The sequence below is a fragment of the Trypanosoma grayi genome, assembly GCF_000691245.1.
Source record: "Trypanosoma grayi strain ANR4 Tgr_2323_V1, whole genome shotgun sequence".
NCBI classification, from domain to species: domain Eukaryota; phylum Euglenozoa; class Kinetoplastea; order Trypanosomatida; family Trypanosomatidae; genus Trypanosoma; species Trypanosoma grayi.
Genome location: NW_008827941.1, coordinates 1 through 880, shown reverse-complemented (window position 1 = coordinate 880; position 880 = coordinate 1). Strand labels below are relative to the sequence as shown.

The 880-nt window shown below is 52.0% G+C and overlaps 1 protein-coding gene across 1 annotated transcript; it reads right to left on the bottom strand.

Moving 5' to 3' along the window:
- DQ04_23231000 (hypothetical protein) lies at positions 1-837 on the bottom strand (the record flags this gene model as incomplete). Its single annotated transcript, XM_009318151.1, has 1 exon — positions 1-837. A coding segment is annotated over one exon (837 nt), but the record flags the coding sequence as incomplete, so codon positions are not given.
- Between the last annotated feature and the right edge of the window lie 43 nt (positions 838-880).

The following is an 880-nucleotide window of genomic DNA, read 5'->3' as shown; positions in this document are numbered from 1 at the left end:
CCAGTCATTTGACGTCACACAGAGCCTGTATTTGCCTGGAGGGGGAAGATGAGCGGGTGGCAGCATTCTGTAGCATCCAACAGAGTCAGTGCAGTTGGCAGGGGTGTACCGGCAGTCATTGAAAGAGCGCACCAGCATGTAGTCGGAAGCCGTGGTGCCGGTTGGGAGATTGGGTGCAAACGACACCCCCATACCGTAATACGGATAGAGTGCATCGAAATTCGTATGGGTCGCACCAAGGCGCATGAAGTTCATGCTCTTATTGGTCGTCAGAGGAACGTCAGAGTCCTCATACCCAGAAAACGATGTGATGACCAATTCCCAACGTCCTGAAGGTGCCCCAAAAACAGGCATGAATGTAATGGTATTGGCTTTCGTATCAAGAGTCGCCGGCCATCCAGGATTGAGGACTGAGGTGTAGTACGAGGCGGAGAGGTTCAGGCCAATCAGTGGTTGGGCATCACTAACTTCACAGGTGTATGGGATGTTGGAAGGACTGAGTATTACGCTGGGAAAGCAGTTCATGAGTGTCGCCAAGGTTTTGCCGTCGGCTGCAGGTGTGGCCATTCTCGTTCGGGGGACCACGCCACCAGCCGCAGCAGCACAGCAAAGAAACGGTTCAATCACAACCATCAGTACCAGACACAACACCTGGATGTCTCTCGGCTGCAGTCCCATAGATGCCAGCAGTCTCGTCTTCCTTTTGCCTCGACGCAGGATTGAAACAGGTTCACAGAGGCACATGGCATCGAGACTGCAGTTGTCAATGCTCTTTGGTATCTTGCAACACCGTAGGTGTGTCAACTGCGATTTTCCTGTCATGTGCCTCATGTTCATCGATTGTCTGATTCGATATTGGTGCTGCAGGTGATGTTAGATA